This window comes from Larus michahellis, chromosome 3 (assembly GCF_964199755.1).
Source record: "Larus michahellis chromosome 3, bLarMic1.1, whole genome shotgun sequence".
Taxonomy (NCBI): domain Eukaryota; kingdom Metazoa; phylum Chordata; class Aves; order Charadriiformes; family Laridae; genus Larus; species Larus michahellis.
The window spans coordinates 71,222,084-71,243,354 of record NC_133898.1 but is presented as its reverse complement, the minus strand read 5'-3'; the positions used below and the strand labels follow the sequence as shown (position 1 = coordinate 71,243,354).

At 38.8% G+C, this 21,271-nt stretch overlaps 1 protein-coding gene across 1 annotated transcript in view; it reads left to right on the top strand.

Annotated features, from left to right (window-relative positions):
- TMEM200A (transmembrane protein 200A) overlaps positions 1-15,069 on the top strand; it is a 56,492-nt gene extending 41,423 nt beyond the window's left edge. Inside the window, exon 2 of the mRNA XM_074580735.1 lies at positions 11,888-15,069. Coding sequence (XP_074436836.1) covers positions 11,904-13,379 — 1,476 coding nt within the window. The 5' untranslated portion in view covers positions 11,888-11,903 and the 3' untranslated portion in view covers positions 13,380-15,069. The remainder of the gene's footprint in view (positions 1-11,887) is intronic.
- Positions 15,070-21,271: the final 6,202 nt, after the last annotated feature.

Here is a 21,271-nt window from a genome sequence, read left to right as displayed (position 1 = left end):
ATTCCATAAATGTGACCCACAGTATTTCAGCGTGCCTTTCTCTTAGCATCTCAGTACTTATAGGTTACTTGGCTCCCTGTGGATTCCTGATGTTTGCAGTACCCTTAGTTTTGGGTGTTTTGCCACAAAGAGAGCGGTTATTACAACGGAAGTGATAATGGTGTTGATTAAAAATACAGAAGAAATTGTGAGGGGTGATTTACATAATGGGAATTAATTTAAACCTTGATATTGACTTTTATGTTGTTTTTTATATGTGAAATATTAATTTGTTGGTCTCTGTGTCTTGAAACTGCTGCTCTTATGTGTATTTTGTAACTCGTGTTTACCAGTCAACAAGCTGAGTAGCCGTGTGGATGCTTACAGGTTCTACTGATGCCCCCATGTGGATGTCTGGCTAGATCACTCTAGTCTACAGCTGAAGACATGGTTGAGTTTTACTGTTAATTTAATAATAATTTATTTCTGTGGCATCCATTAATGGGCAAAAATGTTCGACTGTGGGATACCAAAAGTATTTTTGAACTATGCTTTCCATTCTCTCTGAAATAGTGCTTCACTATCCCTTTTTTGTACCTAGCATTTGAAACTATTGTTGACATATTGGGAATAGTATCACACTAACCAGTTTACTTCTTTTTGTGGGATTCCTGAGGCCCAAGAAAATTTTCGTTCCATTATTAATGTCCGAATAATAGCTAGCATATAACAATGGCCTAATTGGTTTGCCAACATAGAGTAACTTAAACCTCCTCATGCACTGATTTTTCTGCCCCTGTGGATGAATATAATGATACTGTAACTATCTGAGAGTCCACCTGCACCCCTGAGTCATTGAAAGTTAGTGTAGACATGATGGAACTGTCTTTAAATGTTGCAGCTCAGATACTGTGACCTTGCTAGTTACGGCAACAGAGACCTTAGGCAGGCCTGATTTGTCTTGCTTCTTGGCAGGGTGAGTTAACTCGCACAAAGGTCTTCAGTGTAAAAGACATCCCAACACTGACCCATGTTTTTTTTAGTGTTTCTTAGATCATAGTCCTCAAAGAAGATTTCAGAAGGCAATGACAGACCAGATGAGTGTAACGATAGCATAGGGCCACAGCTGTGCTGAACTGCCTCCTCCTGTTGGCCATGTAAATGCTCTCAACTTGTGGCTGGGGCATTTGGAGTCCAAATTCCAGTTCTTGTTACAAAGACCCCTTGCACGGACTTTTCTAATGACACAGAAGAAAGCCTCCTGCTGATGGAGGGGCTTGGCACCCAGGACACTCGACTTTCCACACAAGTGTCAGCCACTAATTTAAAACTATGTTGCCAGGGTTAATGGAGAGGTAGCTTTCATGGTTACCTTTTGGTCTTGGGTCCTTATGTTCTGCTAAGTCAGGCATTTAACATCTTTTTTGTACTTCTGTCATGCACTGATATTTTCAAATACAACTACTCAGTGTAGATACCTAAGTACTTTTCGGAGTTGGGCTCTTTCATTATTTGAGTATGTTTGAAAAAATTGGTCCTAGGTCTCTGATGGTAAACAGAGAATGATAGCTCCTACTCACTTGAGTTTGTACGTTTTATAGAACAAGAAATATTTTCTAGGTCAGAGGGAAAGCTTTACTTAGACATCATAGTTGTGTGGCAAATAGATTTGGTTTCATATCTAATACATGTATTATTTAAGTCTTCTTTGAAAGCCTCTACTTCATTTTGTTCCTGATATTATTTGATCTTGCAATCATTGGGCTTGTATACAGTGGGAAATTACAGTTGTTAGAACCTTCTAATTAGCATGATTAACTGCGCATGTAATGCAGATAAGGACATTTGTTTGGTGTCATGACAGCTGGTCACTGCGTACATTAAGTGTGTGTCTAGGCTGGAGATTTTGCCTCTGACTAAATCAAGTAACAGATTGCTAGTTAACCTAGATAACGTGAATGTAAATGGTAGCTAAGGCACTCCAGCATTGTTTGTGCTTATATACCTCCACATCAAGTGCTTGCCACTGGTTTTTTTTGAAATTTTGTGCACAAGAATTGAAGAACCAGCAATCCTAGTGCTTGTAAATTAAGATATTTCCTACCAGTTTCGATCTTGTTTCATGTTTGGTTTTTATTAAGAAACTGAATTTACCTGGCACACTGAGCCCTGGAATGTTTAGTCATGCCTTTCCTTCGCAGTAGGTGACAGAGAGCATACCTTTTACTCTGCTTTTACAGATTCAGTCTTTTGGAAACATCTAGGGACGTTTGTAAAATTTGTTTCATGACTTGTGGTTGACAGCTGATCAATAATCTGATCTGCATTGTGTGAGCTTGCTTCAGAATTCCCATTAGTTCTGTGCATTTTGGATTTCAGTTCTAGAGTTGCTGGGATATAGTATTATCTCAGTTTTCACTTTCGTACTTCTAAAAGAAGCTTCCTTTTGCTCTTTGTAATGTCTAAAAGATAAAAACTGGGAAAAAAAAGAGAATAAATGCATAACGATCCACATGCTTCTTTTACACATTTTAAATTAGATTGTACTCATAAAGTAATTATTTTCAATAAAAAGCTTCACTTTCTGTTTATACTGAAAGCAGATAGATTGCACGGCATAAAACATTTAGAATAGTCTACTTATTTCACCTGTAAACATAGATAACCCAGGATCATTTCTAATTACTGAATATGTACGCTAATAATGTGAATGGACAAATGTGTCAAAAATACTTATGAATATTTGTCTAAATAGACAATATCTGCTTCCATTTGTAGCATGGATTTTCACTAGAAAATGGATTTACACAAACTAAAGTGCTAAAATAGCTTAGAAACAGATTTTGTCACTTTAGTCGTAAAGGACAGTTATCACCTTACTCAATTTAGGCTAAAAAAACCCTAGCTGTTTTTTAGTAGAAAAACTCAGACAAACTGGAGAATGCAAGCAAATAAAAGCGGCCTATATATCCAGCTTTTATTTTCCTGTGTGTGTATTTTTTTCTTCTAGGAAGAAAATTAAAAGACTGTATTAGTCAATCACCTTTTAAACACCTTTTTCTTCAAATCTTATAAAGCCTCTTCCCATTTTTGGTTTCCCTAGTCTTTTTAGCTCCCCCTTGCTTTTTGTTGTATTTCTGTAATGTATTTTGGAACAGGACGTGATGCATCTGTGCAGAAGTGAAAATCTCTGTGTGTAAGTAAAGAAGTTATCGGGGCACACTTCTGTAAGTATGTGTCTTACACTTGTCTTACAAGTTACAGCTCTCAATTTATTGATAATTGAATACAGTGAGCACAGAGATTACAGTAGGCATTCCACAAACACATACAGCCAAGTGCCTGAGAGCTTGTGTTCTTTAGTCTGTCATCTAGGACCTGAGCTAAGCTGGTACAGCTACAGAGAGCAGGACAGCTGGGAATCTGGGACATCACATGCGACGACGGTGGGGTACGTGGGTTTACGCCACATGAGTCAGGTGTTTAGTGGCCTAAGAACAGGTTTGGTTTGGTGTATGATGACTGGAAGGCTCTTCGGGACCTAAGAGACCTGGTGCCAACCTCATGCAACATGAGTTTTACGTTCGTAAAATCCATGAACTTCTATAGACTCACACCTGATTTACCCCAGTGTACCAGTAGATGTAGTTGAGGAAGGAACAAATTTAAAAGTGAGTGCAACTGGGCCAGGCAAAAGCTTGTAGACCAAATCTAGGCCAAGTCATAAAGTAGTGTCTTGAAAGCAAAATATAGAAACTCAGGTTCTTTCTCTTTGTCTTTGATGTGTGCTCTGTGCTTTTGTGACTGGCTAACGAGCTCTGTGTAATGCTGCCAATATTGAATGTTGCTGATTTTGCATAGAATTACAATGTATGACCCGCTGAAAGGATCAGGCTGAAGAAGAAATAATAGCAAAGAGCGTAAGCAGCTCAGGCATTCATCTTTGTGCAGTATTGCTGGGTGCTCACCTTACTTTTGACCTCGGCATAATAGATAAAAAACAATTAACATATGTGGTACATACTGTAAGTGATGAAGACATTCAAAAGGGATTTTTGTTTGTTATGATTTAAAGAATGCAGTCATGGCATTCCCCGAATCTGGATAACAGGCATCCTCACTTAGATTACGATTGTATTTATCCATATTTCTGAGTTTGTAATTTTTAGTTCAAATTCCATAGTTATCGGTTGATTATTTCAAGTTAGTTTAGGGCCAAATAAAATCCCAGGTGATATCAAAAAAGGAATTTCACAGTAATAAAACGTGAAGAAAGACGTTTGCAGACTGGAGCAGGTTCAGCATGGGGCCCCCAGGGCAGTCAGGGGCTGAAGCTCTTGCCCTGCGAACAGACTGAGCAAGTGGGGCTGGTTCAGCCCCAGGGAAGAGGTGGCTCTGGGAGAACCTAACAACAGCTCCCCAGTACCCACAGAGGGGTGATCAAGAAGACAGAGGCAAGCTCTTCACAGTGCCACATGGTGTTAGGACATGTGACAACAGGCACAAGTCATTTTCCCTTCTTACCTTGTTTCAATATTGAACTTTTTATAGTAGAACCAAGAGCTGTTTCTCTTCTGTTCCTGATGTGTGTTCAGTCCACCTTCTAGATCCACTCCAAATTAGTGCTCTTCTGTTCTTCACAAAAGGACAGAATTCCTTAAAGCGGTAAAAATTTTAGGGTTTTTAAAGGAAGTTCTGATGTGCCATGCCTAGTTATCTTTCACAGATTCTGCAGAGGTAACTGCTGGACCCCTGTGGTGTTGCCTGGACCAGTACAGTGCAGATTTGAAAACCACTGCCAGATCTAGATTTTTTAAATAAATGGATCAGTGTCAGACTTCAAAGCTCCCAACGGATTTTGACATGTCCTTAATACCAAGCTTTTATTTTCCGCTTATGAGTGCAAAAATTTTACTATTTAAAATGGTACTATTGTAAATCAAACACAAACCATTTGATACAGCTGCATGGTCTACCAAGATCCAGGGAACCTCAGTTTTTAATCTCTGCAGTTGATTTTCTGTCTGGTTGCTGCCACTCGGACACCGTGGTGCTCTTGCACTGCCTGACCCACGTGCAGCTTGCCTTTCCCTTTTTTGCTGTGAAACTGCTTGCATGATTTGGCCTGTTTCCATAATCTAACTGGCAACCAGGAGGTTAAAAGGACATGATTAGTCCCTAAACTTATCCCTTTACAGCCTAAAAGAGGCACCATTAAAGGGAATTTGAACCCAAAGTGTTTGTTTCAGCTGGAAGTTTTGAAGTTTTAGTGTTTTAAATAGGCATGCAATTTCCTATGCTTGGCTTTTGCTAGCATGACTTTTAAATCCCAGCTGAGGTTATGAAGATTTTTAATGCCACATTTCATCTGCTTTCTTCTCACCTATTGTCAATTAAAGTACACTTAAGATACCTCATAATCATGAATACAAAAGGTGTCTTTTCGTTGCTTGCTTTTCTTTTTTAATCAGCTCATTTTTTGAGGAATGAATATGCGGAGAGAGATGTATTGTAAGGTAGTCCCATTGCTGTGCTAGGCACTTGGAGGGGGCTGCTTGTTAAACTGCTAAATAAAACCATAATTTGGGATGATTTTTCTGCTTTTTGTGGAACTACCCTCTGTTTGGCTATTGTTGTATTATCTCTACCAGAATGATTAATCCCTTTGGGCCTATAAAACTGCCTTTGGAATAGAACAGATTGTATCAGATAACAACCTCTATGCATAGAGAACATTGATATTTATATATTATACATCAGGAGAAAAGTATACATGTATTAAATACAGCTTAATATTGATTTGTTTACTCAGTTATGTTATCAGTTCTCTTATTACTGTATCATTTGCATTCTTGATTATGAGAAATACTTTATGAGTAAACAGTCTCTCTCATACCTCCTTCATTTCTAGGACTCCAGATTTATCAAAGGTAAAAGCAGCTTTCCTTGATGTTAAAATTTTTCCTCATGTTAAAATTTGAAATTGAGTCACTTAAATGATAATGAATCAAGTACTAATGGGAAATAATTTTCCTAATCAGCTGAAATAATAAGATAGGAAATGTTATGGTAATATAAACCAGGTTCTGTCACACACTACTTCTTACTGCAGTGACATTTAATTCTTTGCTGAAACACAAGAGCTGTACTTTTCAGAAAGTTTTAAATAAAGCTAAACTACAGGGAAATAGCATGTACAGTTCTGATAATTTCACATAATTAAGTTTCAATCATTTTTCAAACAGTAAATAAGAATAAGAAATATTTATGAAAACAGAAGATTTTAAGTGGTAAGGGACACTAAAATGTATTTGGAATAAAACAATTAATATTAAAGAAATACAATCCTAGTATTCTTCAGTTTGCATCCCATCTTTGCTGCTGGTATACGTTTAAAATGAAGTGTAAGATCTCAGTATAATTCAAATGACTATGTATGCATTCAAAAGACCGAAGTTGTAGGTAGAAGTAATAACGAATATGTACCAAAATAGTTGAAAAATTTATATAAGCTTTCGGGCACCTAAAATAGGAGCCACAAGCTTTAATGCTTACTACAAGTTGAGATCAATTGCTGAGAGATCAATTAGGTTTTTAATAGTTAGACCGTCTCTGAAAAAAAGTTAGTTGACAGCAGTACAGTTAAGGTGATGCTAGTCATTAGGTAGGAAAGAGGGGTATTAAGGTGGCAGCCTCATAGACAAAAGGGAGAAATAAGTAGTTTATAGTTTGTGGAGAAGTTAGTTGGAGGCACTAGAACATGCTATTAAGTCAATTCCTTCCATTGAATCTGTGCTTTTACACCCGCATCTTTCTGATTTTCCTAGGCTGCCTAGCATCAGAGCCGTTGTCTAAATAGCAGCTCTTGCCTCAGCTGCTGTTAAAGCAGAAATGTGCAGTCTGTAATAGGTTCTTGCAGTTGACACAGCTCTTATATCTGGGATAATCAATCAATGAGTCAACTGGGCTCAAATCCTGTCAAATCCTATCCCAGCCGTTTTGTTGTTTGCTTAGCTTCCAAAGGATAACTGGGTGTTACTTATGTAGATGGCTCCTACCTTCAAAAGGATGCTGAGTCACCCCTTATCTGCCATACCTCCCTCTGGAAGTGACCAGCCTGTTCACGCAGCTCTGTGCTCTGCAGCTACTTGAGCGAGTCCCAGGTCACCCGCCTCCTGCCTCCCTTCCTTCCTGTAGGCTGGCAAAGTCAGATACGGGTAATGCTAGCAGAATAAATGCCCCGTCCTTCCGTCTGATCTCCAGTGACTGCCTGGTGCCCTGGCAGAAAAGAAAGGTCCTTGTCCACCTGTGCTAAATTAGTTTGTCTGCGATAATTTACCCATGCCTCACCTTTGTATCCCTGACTCAATTAGGAAAAATATTTCATTCTTTGCTTGGCAAATGCGAGTCTAGTTGTTACGCACAATAAACTGTTTTGTGAAAGCTGTTTTTACCTTCTTTCTTAAGTTTCTTTAATGACTGCCTTTCCTTGAGCATCTGAGTAACCTTTCCCTGTATGGAAAGGTGATAAAGGAGAATCCCTTCCAACCTCTCTGGCAGGCTTGGCTTAGGTAGCCAGTGTAATGTAAGGAAGAAGCAGATGTCACTCCACATCCCAGACTGATGCTTCTTTTATCATTGCCCATTTTGCATCACAGCTGCAAACCTTTCCTGCATGGCTCTAGTATTCTCTTCTTAGGTGGGCTGCAGCCCCTCTTGTACCCCCTTACCCACCACCCATACTTTTGCAGGTGTCACCCAGGTCTTTCCCTCTGGCTCCTTTTCTCTGTCCTAGCCAGACGGCTTTCCACAGGCCCTACTGAGGCTGGCTGTAGTCACCTGAGATAACCAGCAGTAGCAGCTGCTGAGGGGTCCCGCGTTTCTTCATGCTAAGGAGCACGTAACAACCTGTTACTCCATTTGCTGCTGGGGTTTTTAGAGCATCTCCTGGAATGCATGCCAGATGCAGAGGGTGGGGCTTAGCCTACAGCCTGGATGAAAGGTGAAGTACATCTTGCTGATGGCCAGGTTAGAACTGAGGCGTCAAGAGCCTGAGTCATTGTCCTCTGTGCAAATGATGCAGAGGAAGAGCAAGAGTGAGAGCAAGCAGGAGCTGCTTTACGGGATCTATACCAAGACAGGCTTTTCTTGGGTGATCTTAAGTGTCTGATAGGGGTGGTGTCAGGGCCACTCTGTAACAACAGCACAATACAAAGCGAAGTTAAATGTAGAGGTAAATCTGGGCCACTGCTTCTTTCAAGAGTAAAGCCCAAAGCTGTTCAGGCCTTTGGACCTGGTGTTCTTGCTGAAGATGAAACAAACAGAGCAGCTATGAGGTTAGAGAGTCACTCAACCTTTGTTCTTCAAAAGGAGCTCGGCAGCTGTGGTGCTTTTGTGTCAGCAAAAGGGTTGTGTTTTATAAAATGAATTAGAGGCCTGTCCCTTTCTTTTTTTCTGTATTCCATATCCATTTTACCGTTATTTGATTCGTTTTAGAGCAAGCCTGTGTCATTCACAGTGCCACCAAATAGATGCTCTCTGAGCTCTTAGCATAATCTTTCTTTACCTCCGAGTCAAAGTCTTCTAAGGTTTGCTTGTTCAGAAGTTTGAATTCAGACTCCAGAGTAAAACTAAATGTAATCACTCTACTAAGTTAAATAAGAGAAGCAGCATTTGTCACTGGCACTCATTATGGCTGTTACGTGCTGAAACTAAACAGTTTTGCAGAATAATTCAAATGTATCTACAATGTCACTTTATTCTAAATACAATGTTTTCAAAAAAAAGGTTTCCCTCTTAATATGCACTTCATTGTAATTGCTTTCTGAAAAGCTATGGCATACCAATGTGTCTGGTACTACCATTAATTTTACTAGCTGTAGAAGAGATAAAAATTCAGCTGTTAATATTAAGCAGAATCTAAGCCTTACCAACACTGTGGCTTATTGCAAATTATTATTTACAAAGCTGGATGTGATTTTTTCCATGAAAGAGGGGAGATTTAATAATACTGACATGAACTCAATAAATAGGAAAGAGACCCTTTCTGTGTATAAAATAGGTTCACGTCTCGTTGCAAACAGACTTTCTCTCCCCTGTGTCCCGGTTCTGATGCAGGGAAAGTGAACAGAGGGACTTGTTCCCCTGAAATACTGGGAGGAAGCCAGCCACGCGGCTTGAGAGATCCCTCTTTCTCTCTCACTTGCACTTTAAGAGATCTCAATTTCTCTCTGTCTTTCAAGTTACTGGCGACCAATTAATAATGAAATTGAGATGTGGTTTACCTGCAATTTTTGTAAAATTTGCAAATGAGAGCTTTCTATAGAACGGCACCCTAAGATGTAATTTTTAAGAACGTTTTTCTGTCTCTGCTTTTCAGAGTTAGAGAGGAGCTCTTGCTAGCGGTATGTTTAAAATATTTAGCAAGCAGATGTGAGCTTATTCCGTTCACCCTTTGGTGCAACCCAGGTAGCTGTGAGAAGCACAGCACAGTACAGTACACAAAATAACAAATCCTGTCATAGCCATGCAGTTTCTTGGCAGCCCTGAGAATGGACAGGTTGCGTTGATGTGTGCCTGTAAAATACCACAAGAATACGGAAATTCCCCTTGTCCCTTGTCCCAGACCTTGTCCCAGACCTGTCCCAGACCTTGTCCCCCGCAAAGGTCTGGGATCTGGAAGAGAATAATGGAACAAACTAGGTTGTAGCTAAATGATCTATTAATTTCAGTAAGGTTATACCATAATTCTCTTAATTTATTTCATAGAGAAAAATAATTACATATAATTGAGTCACGGCAAAGTACAGCAGCTTTTATAATGGATAAGTCCTATTTATTTCTGTTTAGAGGTTCAAAACATTGTTTTACAGAATAATGATCTTTTGTTTTGTCAGAAGCCCATAAACACATAGGCATATGAAAAAGTTTTGTTTTCACTTTTAAAGACTGTCAATGTCAAATAATTGTCTCTCAGGGATTTTTAAATTGTTACATTTAAAAAATGGCTTTTCATGAAGCATTCAAGAAATAAATCGGCATTGACCTATTGAAATTGCTCAGCATAAAAATGGAAGTGAATTGCAAAGGGTGAGACTTTCCAGAGAGATTAGGAACATCAAACCTGACACTTCAAGTGAAATTTCTGTGATTTTTGGAATAATGCTATGAATTTCTCTTTCAGAAATTCAGAAAATGCTGTATACTTAGCATTCTGGGCCTTTTTTCAGGTCTTTCCTTCATAAAGAAAAGGTTTCTCACAGAGAGAGAGAAAGCGCTCTGTCCTTTAATATCGATGGTGCAGGGAGGGAGTTCAGGTTGCTACTTTTTCTGTCTGTCATATGAATTGCTGCTGAACAGATTAATAATGAACACTGGGTACGTTTTTTTTTTCCTGGATTAGTCCTTCCACTTGGCCAGCTATCTCAAATTCCCTATTAATTTCATAACCAAGTTCATAATTGGTGGATTGGGACGATTTCTCTTTGTAGATGTGGTTATGCGACACCTGTTTGCAGTGTTGGAAATCTGTGATAGTGTCAAAATATAGAGTGTGTCTGTTTGTTTCTCATACCATGATAGATCTAATCTTTTTTTTTTGCATGGGTGCACTACTAAGATTTTTTAAAAAACATAAATATTTTAAGAGATCTGATGAAAATTACTGCCTGTAAATTGCAAGTAGTCACACGTTTGCTTCGCTTCTGCTTTACAGTCTCTCCTGTTATTCACCCAGTCCAACTTTATCTTTGTCTGCTTGTTAAACCGTCCCCAGCTTTGCCACGGAGCCTTTTGCTTTACAACAGAATGTCAGCCTTTCTTTAGCTCTGAGCCTAGTAAGGCCAGCAGAGAACCAAATTTTTTCATACCTGCCTTAGAGTATCTTAATTTTAGTCTATAATATTATCTAGTATTCATTCTAATATTCATTAATTAAGCTCAGAAACTATTTTTGAGTCTGATTATAAGATGCCTTGTAAAATAAAACACAATTATCCTGAAATGTGTTGTTTCATTTGTTACTCTTACTCATAAAAAACTATCAAACATGGCTTTCTCTTTTTAAACACGTGCTGGTTAATATTTCTCATGGAGTGGGCAGTCAGGTATGAAAACAAGTCTAAAATGAAATGATTTCCTCCTCAAATCATGAAGCTTTGAATTGATGAACTTGAAATTTATGAAGATTTCTTATGCGGTAAACTAAACTGAGCTACTGGATTTGTAGTCCATGAGGAACCAAAAAGGGAGAAAAAAGATCAAGATATGCATAAAAGAGGATCAGCTTTATTCGGAAAGGCAAAAATGATTCTGTAGTTGAGACTCAGGTGATCAGAATAGGATTAATAAAAGCTTCTTTAAATGATGGAATAAATATGTGTTAATCTATGCTGAAACGTATAAGAAAAGATCTCTTAGAGGGGATATGTACAATGAGCTGTATCCATAGTCATTGTGGGTCATAGAAATTTTTAACGGAACTACTAGCTAAAGTGCTAAAATGATCTGAACCACATACAAGGTAAGAGGATATTATTGACTTTGCTGCAGACCAGTCCAGAGATAAATCATCTATTAAGACTTCTGAATATTTTCATCTTTAATCCTCATATATCACCACTAAGAGCACTTGCTCTCTGCTACTGTCTGTATCACTGATGGAAGATTTATTACCTATATTTACAGTGATAAAGACTTTTGGAAATTTTTTTCAAGATGCCATGTGAATCTCAAAACTGCTACTGTATCATAACTGGATTAAGATGTAATAGGTTTTTTAAAGTCATGAATATTTTATCAAGAAATAGCTACAGACTAACTAAGTAAGTGCTATTTATATTTGCAGACACAACCTTTGCTTGCCACAATATTTATGCTTTTTTTTTTTTCCTTTTTGTTGTTTTCCCAGGGCACAGTATAGAACTATGATAGCAACCGGAGGAGTCATAACAGGACTGGCTGCCTTAAAAAGGCAAGACTCTGCCAGATCTCAGCAACATATAAACCTTGCCACAGCACCAGCTCCTGAGGAGAAGAAACCAGTTAGACGTCGGCCCAGGGCAGATGTAGTAATTGTCAGGGGCAAAATCCGTCTCTATTCTCCATCGGGATTCTTCCTTGTTTTGGGAGTGCTTATTGCGTTCTTGGGAATTGCAATGGCCATCCTTGGATACTGGCCCCAAAAGGAGCAGCTTTTAGGATCTGAAGAGAATCTATCTGTAAATGAAACCCAGGTCCTGAGGAGCCAAGGAAGCATTTTACTTCGTTTCTTTGAACAGCATGTGCACTCGGATAAGATGAAAATGCTGGGCCCTTTTACTATGGGCATTGGAATCTTCATTTTTATTTGCGCAAATGCCATTCTGCATGAAAACCGTGACAAGGAAACAAAAATCATACACATGAGAGACATATACTCCACTGTAATAGATATCCACACGCTGAGGATCAAGGAACAAAAGCAGCTGAGCGGTGCTTTCACTGGCTTGTTGGGGGAAGGAGAACTCAGGCACAGCGGGAGCTCGTGTGCATCACGGCTGGCTGCGAACACAGTTGCACCTTTCTCTGGCTTCAAGAGTAATTTTCGAATGGATAGTTCTGCTGAAGAAGATGAGATTACCCTAAATGAAGATAGGACCACTGGTAGCCTCCTGCCACCTCTGCTGACTGAGCAATCAGGTTCAGTCTTTGGACTTTACCCTCACTCCAGCAAGGCTTCAGATGACAAAAACACTAGCTCTATAAAGTGTGAAACAAAATCCATCGTATCATCTTCCATTAGTGCTTTCACACTGCCAGTAATTAAACTGAATAACTGTGTTATTGATGAGCCCAGTATAGACAACATAACTGAGGACTCGGAGATCACTAGGAGTCGGTCTAGAAACCTGTCCATGGATTCTCTGGCCATTCCACTAACTGATACCAATGAATCCTACAGACCGGTCGCTGCCATGCTGCCACGACACAATTCTTTTGTGGACACTCCATCTGATCAGTTCAAATCTTCTATGACTCTCGGGCCAAGCACAGGAAAGCTTTTATCCCCTGGTGCTGCCAGGAAACAGTTTGGGTCCAACACATCTTTGCATCTCCTGTCTTCACATTCGAAGTCCCTGGACTTGGAAAGGGGTCCGTCTACACTTACTGTCCAAGCGGAACAAAGGAAGCACCCCAGCTGGCCCAGACTGGATCGGAGCAACAGTAAAGGGTATATGAAACTAGAAAACAAAGAGGACCCAATGGATAGGTTACTGGTGCCACAAGCAGCAGTCAAGAAAGACTTTACTAATAAGGAAAAGCTTCTTATGATATCAAGATCTCATAATAATCTGAGTTTTGAACATGATGAGTTTTTGAGTAACAACCTAAAGCGGGGAACTTCTGAAACAAGATTTTAATATTGAAATTACAATTTAGAAGATGTCATACAGTATTTTTTAAAAAAACACATTTTGACAAGTGTTTCCTTTTCAGTGAGACTAGTACAAGCCTGTTTTTAACCAAATGCTTAATAGCCCATTAAAATTGGCTTGTGTGAACAGAGATCTCTTCATCTTTGTAATGCCAGGAGTTTTTTGTCTTAGTAACATAGAGCTGCAATACTGTACATTATCATTGCTCAGAGAGTTTTGGTACGACTCATTCCAATTTTTCCCAAGTCATTATTTCTTTTGTTCTATATAAGCATGTTACTTTTTTGTCAATTTGACTCCAGAAGCCTGCATTAGAAAAAAAGCTCCATTTACCTGTAAGTTCTGTTTATTTAATGACCGCAAGAGTCTAAAAAAGGTGCTTGCGGTCTAGAATGGGAAGTGAGCAGGAGCACATACTGGAATTGTCAAATCCAGGCCTTTATCCTAGGTGTTGTCTTTCACATACGGTACCTCTCGGTAACTGCAGTCTTGCCATTGTCATTGTGAGAAACTTGTTTACATATTGGGGTGGGTGGATAGAAAAGAGTGGGTATAATTAAAACCATTTTTGTGAATTCATTGTAATCGGTCGAGTTGAATACAAGTGTTGTGAATTATTAACTACGCTTTGTAAAATAATCTTTCTACATCCATTGTAGTTTAATCCTGTAGTTCTGGGAAAACATATATAAAGTAAGAAACATGAAAATTCTTCTGGGATATAGTTCTCTAAACCACTTTGATTGGCAGCAGTTTTAAAATCAAAATATACAGATTCAATTAAAATCGTAGGAGCATGATGAATGCCAACAGGATTTTAGAAACACGATGCATAATAAGATTATATTGTGATATGCATCTGAAGAGAATAATGGAAATGGATATATTGCCTCTCATTACAATAGCAAAAAGCTAAATAACTAGATCTCTATGTTCAAAATACTGATACAAAGCATACAATTCAATATGTACACTAACATAGTATGAAAGCCCCTTGCCTAAATTTCGATTTATATATTTCACATAATTATTGGTGTGATGGTTCACTGGAGGCTTAGCTGTGGCAATTTGCATTACAAGATTTTGCAAAAGAAAGTGACATTTAAAACAATGTTTTTCTCAGCAAAGCAAGCTTCACAGTTGACAGTTGTAGGCTATTGCTAAAGAAAAATGAGAATTTGAATGTGCATACCAGCAAGTTTTCATGTATTTCATTAAGGTATTTAGGCCGTGATCCTGCCATGACAGCCATGCTGGAGAGTGTCACTTCAAGTCTCGAGGCTCACCTAACAGGATGTTGGTCTTAATTGGTCGGTTTTGATATGTTCACTTAACATAAATACTCAGGAATTATTTTGAATGGCTTTTCCCAAAAAGAATCAAACCTGTTAAAATGTCATTGTTCCTCAATAACTTTGATTGTGAAAGATCAAAGACAAAAATGCCCTCTCTGTTTTTTAATATTCAGCTCCATATTTCAACTGCGCAATGTTTATGTATCAGGAGCATTCCTTGCTCAGTGAATTGAGGCATAGTGTTAACTGTTAGAACCTCAAGCCTATATATTGTAACAGAGTTGGCTAAATATTTTGCTATGAAGCTTTTACTAACTTTCTGGTTTGTGTTCTTAAGACATTTGCTATTTTTTGAAATAAAATAAAATGTCTATCTACGTATATCTGTTGTAAGACCTGTTTTTCCTCTCTGATCTCAAATCTTCCATATCAAAGTATAATTGGGTATTGTAACATTGTATATGATATATTAGCCTGCCACTAGATATTTGATTGTGACTAATTGACTTCAATGACATCTCTACACATGTAAAGGTTGAGTATTTTTTTTTTCCATGTAATGTGAAATGTATTCCAAGTGGTTTTGATATAAGGAAGTTTTATGTAAAAAGAACATCCTGTTCTTTTTAGGTTGGCAGTAAGGATTCTTATAAAAATGGAAAACACTGTTAAAGGCATGAATGATGTAAGCTTTTACTTCCTTAATAGTTACATTAAATCATAGCTTAAAAGACTGTCTTTGGGGTTCTATCATATGTGGGACTAGCAATCCTTTTGTAAGTATAGCAGGGCATAAGCTTTTGATTTTAACATAGATACCTGGTACTGAAAACTGCACTCACTTTGGAAAAATTTATCCGCTTGGGACATCAAGGTAAAGCTACCGACTTAAAGCAAGAAATCAAAATAGCACCATAAAAAGAAACTTTGTGGTTGACAGACCAATTTCAAAAATATTCCCAAATTACCCCAAAATTGAATATTTCCTTCAGATATTCACAGGACAGTTGAGGTTGAAAGGGACCTCTGGAGGTCATCTTGTCCAACCTCCCTGCTCAATCTGGGCCACCTACAGCCGGTTGCCCAGGACTGTGTCTTGATGGTTTCATGAATAACCTTAGGGAGAGAAACCCTACAACCTCTCTGGGTGACCTGTGCCACTGCTTGGTCACCCTCACAGTAAGAGTGTTATCTGATGTTCACAGGGACCCTCCTGTGTTTCAGTTTGTGCCTGTTGCCTCTTGTCCTGTCACTGGGCACCAGGATCTTTCCAGAGCCCGGCTCCTTTTTTGCACCCTCCTTTCGGTATTTATACACATTGATACGATCCCCCTGAGCCTTCTCTTCTCTAGGCTGAACAATCCCAGCTCTCCCAGCCTTTCCTGATGGGAGAGATGCCTCTGTCCCTTCATCATCTTTGTGGCCTTTCACAGGACTGGCTCCCGTATGTCCATGTCTCTCTTGTACTGAGAAGCCCAGAACTGGACCCACCACTCCAGGTGTGGCCTCACTGGTGTTGTGTAGAGGGGAAGGATCCCCTCCCTCAAGGGTAATACAGGACCTTGCATCCTTCCATATTCCTTTGGTAGTTCCAACTCAAGCTCAAATTAGGAAAACTTGTGGACGTTCAAAAGGCTTGAACATTAGTCAGAAACTGCAGTAGAGCAAAGATGCCTGAACCCTTTGCAATACATAGGGAGAGTTAGGAACCTTACAGTGGCCAAAATGGGAGCCATGTACAGCTGACAAGTAAGGAACTGGTGAAGACAAGAACATGTCTTAAATTGTATCTTTAGGTCATAAATATCATACTCAATCTGTTGCTGATCCACTTCACAGACTTTTTTTAAAAAAAATTTATTTCCATTGTCAATGCTCTGTGCAGCCCCACAACGAATTGCTCTGGTACAACTGTAGGGTGAAAAAGAAGCCAAAGACAGGGAGTTTAAAACTGGTTTTATCATCAGAGAAAATAATTGCAGAGCTACACCACAAGCCTTTCATGGTATAAGAAGCTAAACCTTCCATCTAGCCAAAGGAAATGTTATGGTACTGCATCCGTTGTATGAAATAGCTCCAAAAAGAAAGAATTTAGATCGTGCAAGCAATGGGTTTGCTTCGTCCTCTTCTATTAAAAAAAATACATTTTCTACCTGTCAGGTAAGCATCTTAGTCCCTACCTGTGATGTTAAGGTCTGTCCCTCCCTCCTGGGCAAATCTGTTTCACTTTGTTCATTTATTGGGCAAGGAAATAAAGAGCATGACTCCACTCCGCAGTGATAGAGCAGAAATGCTGCGTTACGTTGTCTCTTCCAGGATGGCTTCTGTATTTTGCATTAAATGGTTGCTGGATAAAATCCTTAAAACAGGGCCTGGATTTTTGCCAGGTTGATATTTTTAACTACTGCCCTGGGGAGCCCAGTTTACTCTCCTTGTGAGCCAACGAGCCGACCCCTTCCACGCGGAGCAGCGCTCAGCAGGAGGGACTGGCAGAAGCTCCAGCTGCTCAATTGCTCGTGGGTTAATGGATGGGAAGGTGTTGGCACAGGTTTTCTCAGCAGTGAAAGGACTTTGGCATGGTGTTACCCATCCTGATGTCTGCTCTAATGCTTGGGCTGTGTAAAGGATGGAAAGGTGAGCTGGCACCACCAGGCTGGTTTTGAAGGAAAGGGAAATTTAATGTTAGAACTGCGCAGAGTTTTTGAGGCTGCCGGTTTTGGAAGTAGGCATCTACATCCGTCCACCTCATACATTAGCAAAATAATTTTTGTGCGACCTTATCCGAGTGCCTTTCTCAGACCTAGAGCTGATGGTCCTTATCCTTAAAATACAGCATTACTAGTCCTTTAGTTTCTGCTGAATGAAATTTGGAAAATAGTTTTAACCTACAGCAGCAGTTTTCTCTCTGAAAAGCTTTTCAGGGAGCTTGTAGAGTTCCTAGATTGCTTTAGTCTTAGCTCTTAAATTCTTTCTTTCTTAGCTCTTAAATGCTTTCTATGAGTCTTTTTCTGACCCTTTCCAGGAACTTCTGTCTTCATCTTCACAGCACTACCTTCTTTTTTGTTCATTTTCCTACCAAATGTGGCATTATGATGAACAAGTAGAAATCTTTCAGCGAGACTGTGCATGTATATATGAAGATGCAAATGGAATAAATGGTCCATTACAATGTAGGAGTGCTTCAATTAGTATGATTTAGCTACTCAAGGGCAAGTTCATGCCCTTTATTTTAAATCTTTTCAAATTAAACTCAAAAGCAAATTAATTGCAATTATCACATTTTTAACTTTCAGGTCACATGTATTAACTCTTTCATCAATATTCTATGTCTGGCAATGTTGAGTTGTTTTGTGTTTTAGGACTCAGTATTTCAAATTAACCTCACTGGAATATGTTATGCATTCAATAAAGCCCAGTTTTTTAATAGAAGTACTTGTCTGAATGACCGCTGGCAGAATTACAACACTGAGTCTCATAATCAATGGAAATCTGATAGTTACAATACTTCTGTTTTAGAATACTTTGTTGAAATTGAAATATAAGAACCCACTGCATTAAACAAAAAGCAGTATGTCTAACCTGTTGACTTGGTTCTAATTCAGGTAGATAATGTTTTAGAGGTGAGTAATTTACCATCACTGTGAATCGTCCATAGGAAGAATCATAAAACCGTTGTTGTCCTGTATCAGTTTTTATTCCAGCTAGTGTAATTATTCAGGATAGCATTCACAGAAACATATAATCCATTTCTGAATCCCACTAAGCCCTTCAGTTTACTAATATTATTTTTGCAAACTACTGCAGATTAATTATGAGTTGCCAATAAATATATTTCTCTTATCAGTTTGGAATTCTTATCAGCACTTTAATTTCATTGCAACAGCCAGCTGCTCTCCTATTAAGAAAATATTCCAGGGTATATCCTGTGACTCACTGTACAACCGGTTTAGCACTTAGATCTTTTTGTTCTCAGAATAGGTTCCTACTTTGTAGGCAATACTGTATTTGCTTTGGCCTCTAAGTACATGTTTTTTCACTTTTAATATTAAATCCCATTTCATTCCAGCCCATTAAGACAATTCAGTTTTCCTTCTGATCTCTTTCATATTGATAATATTTATCTACTCAGGCTATATGGGCAGTAAGGGCAGCCCAACGGGAGTAGGTCTTGTGCTTGGTGCCAAGGATGTGTTGTCCACACTGGTTGCATCTCAGAGGGTTAACTTGACTAGCTCCCACCTGGGCTGGTGGGACTGAACAGCCATTGGTGACTGGAACATGTTACATGCTCCTGGACGACATCTCCCCATTTATTTTCCTCTGAAAGGAGTTCAGTGTGTGCTATGCGATTGCTCTTTGACATGAACTGAAGTAAGGTAGGCAAGATCAACTTGGAGATTTGTTTCAAAGGAACACTACCCACCTGGAAAAAACTGCTAGTTCAGCTACACCCTTAGTGACTTCCGAGAACTGTGTCAGCACAAATGTACCTTATTCTTAAATTTGTTAATAAATGCTATTTGATCAGTTCCACATCAGAACCTCGAAAAACTCCACTGATACATCCCTTATCACCCCAACTTGTCAGCTGTTTATTTGATGGTTACTACTCAGCATAGTTTTTCTCCCAGTTCTCTTATCCAGCTTAGCTAATATTTTCAGGTGTGTTACTGTATCAAATGCATTGCTCAAGTCAGAGCAGATGAGATCTACTGCGTATTTTGTCTAGAAAACTATTATTTCAAAAGAGATATCAGGTTAGTGTGGTATGATCTATCTTTGGACCATCTACTTAGCATCTTATCCTGTTTCCCATTTTCATTCTTGCCTTTAGTTCTTGTCTTACCTTTTTCTGAAGCCTTCCATAATACCTGGATCATACTAGCAAGCTTGAGAGCGGAGAGGTAAATCCTTTCCTTCTTTCTGGCATTTCATAAATAGGGTTTAAAAGATTACTATTTTTTAATACATGCTGCCCTCCCTCTCTCTGTCAGCTCAGTAGATGTACTGAAATTCCTTGCTAGGATGTGTTTCATATGCCAGTTTTTACAGGTTACTGTAATGGAGATTATGTGCCCCCTCACCGTGAGAGCATCCAGGGCTTGAATTCAGCTTTCTCACAGATGAGGATTTACACAGCTTCCATTTTCACACTTTCTTTCTTCCATTTTCCACACTTTTCTATTTCTCATTTCCACACTCCCATTTCCAGATCTTTTTTCCTACTAGTCACCTTACCTTTCCCCCGTTTCTAATATAGTTAACTTAGATGAAAAATGAGGCAAAGTATTCACAGTATATAGGCTTGATCTAGAACAAACTGGTCAGTTTTAGTGGTTTTGGGGAGTTGTTTCATTTTAAATTGGGGTAGAGGGTGGCTGGATGTGACACTTGACGTTTCGCAGCATGTTCCCACACTCACTGCCTGCTCCATTGCATACGTTTCCCCATTATGTTTCCTTGCTTGGGAGTTTTTTTGGTTTCGTTTGGTGAGGCTGTCATTAATCCAGCTGAGTCTCGAATTATCTCCAGAAGCTTCCTACAGTCGAGGTACACCTTTGTGTGCTTTCCATTTCAAAAAAACCCAACATGTGCCTTACCTAAGTGTCAAATCACCAGCCTTCTTGCCTGGTTGATTTTGGTAACTAACTACTTTTCTGCTGAAATTATCAAAATTTGTTCAGCTGAAACCAACGCTTTACTTGGAATCCCACCATAGTTTATCCTTTTTGTTTAAAGTTAATTGGATCAGCTCATGAGCACTTGAGTTTCTAGGAGTATCTTGTCTACAGCACACGTAGTGCTTAACAAAAGCCAGTCGGTATTTGCTACAGCAATTGTTTGTGGTAGACGTCTGCGTGCTCTTCTGTCTAGGGATATCTCAGCTGTCACAAGCACCGTTTGTTCACAGTCTTTTTTTCTGGGAAATGAAGTTTTCTACACGGCAAAGTTAAAAATTCAAGGTAAAGACAGTATTTAACTTGGTTAACAATGATCAATATACTTCTGCTTTTTAATTCAGTTGTCATAGGGAAAAATATTCCTGTGCCTTCTAGCTACTTATCTTGGCTGTCCAGAGGTGTTAAATATTTGTGTAATATAATTCTGAAAACAGTGAACCAAAACTGAATATCCAAGACAAGAGTATAACATCGTCATGTGGACTTAATGGAATAGATTTAATGGACTATAATATTTTCAGTATTAACCTCTATAGTTTCCTTACTATAGTCGCAAAGTGAAATTTCATTTTTTAGTCTGACCGTTGAACATACATTTCCACTGAGCTGCCTTCCCTGAGACGTGGCTTGCTTTTCTGTGTAAGTGCAGTTAGTTTTGAAATGATCACCATAACTCTTTCCAGGGTGCATTTCTTAGCATTTTTTCAGAAATAATTATCAATTTAGGCATTTTCTATTCCAGCTTGAAGGAAAGTTGCTCCAATTTGTTGTGATTACTGTCTTATTGCAGTTGCTAGTTTTCCAAGGGTCTCAATGGATTAAAAAAAAAACAAAAGTGAACGAAGAACATGGAGCAGATTGGCTACTATTACACAGAGGTTATAATATAGTTAAACTCATC